The sequence below is a fragment of the Alternaria atra genome (assembly GCF_907166805.1).
Source record: "Alternaria atra isolate CS162 genome assembly, contig: 36, whole genome shotgun sequence".
NCBI lineage: Eukaryota > Fungi > Ascomycota > Dothideomycetes > Pleosporales > Pleosporaceae > Alternaria > Alternaria atra.
In genome coordinates, this window is record NW_025091335.1 from 155666 (window position 1) to 156049 (window position 384).

The 384-nt window shown below is 51.0% G+C and overlaps 1 protein-coding gene across 1 annotated transcript; it reads left to right on the top strand.

Moving 5' to 3' along the window:
• ALTATR162_LOCUS11712 (uncharacterized protein) lies at positions 1–384 on the top strand (the record flags this gene model as incomplete). Its single annotated transcript, XM_043319354.1, has 1 exon — positions 1–384. The coding sequence occupies one exon, from the start codon at positions 1–3 to the stop codon at positions 382–384; it is 384 nt and encodes a 127-aa protein (XP_043175289.1).

The window sequence follows — 384 nt, forward strand, 5'->3', positions numbered from 1 at the left end:
ATGTCTGTCTCAATGTACGCAGCGTTGGCTGCCGTACTAGCTCTGGTGCTGCATCAGCTCAGCAAGATTGGGCGAAGGCCGGCAAACTATCCTCCGGGACCACCAACCTTGCCGTTGATTGGCAACCTCCACCTAATGCCCAAAGCGAAGGGTCATTTGCAGTTCCAGAAATGGGCTGAAGAGTATGAACCGATGTACTCTTTGATCCTTGGAACCAGAGTCATGGTTGTGCTGTCCACGGACGAAGCGATCAAGGACTTGCTCGACAAGAGAAGCAACATCTACTCTTCGCGCCCCGATATGTACCTGGGTCAGGTTGTGAGTGGTAACAACCGAATGCTGTTGATGGTGGGTAGAATGTTAGAATACAGCTTTCCAGATTGA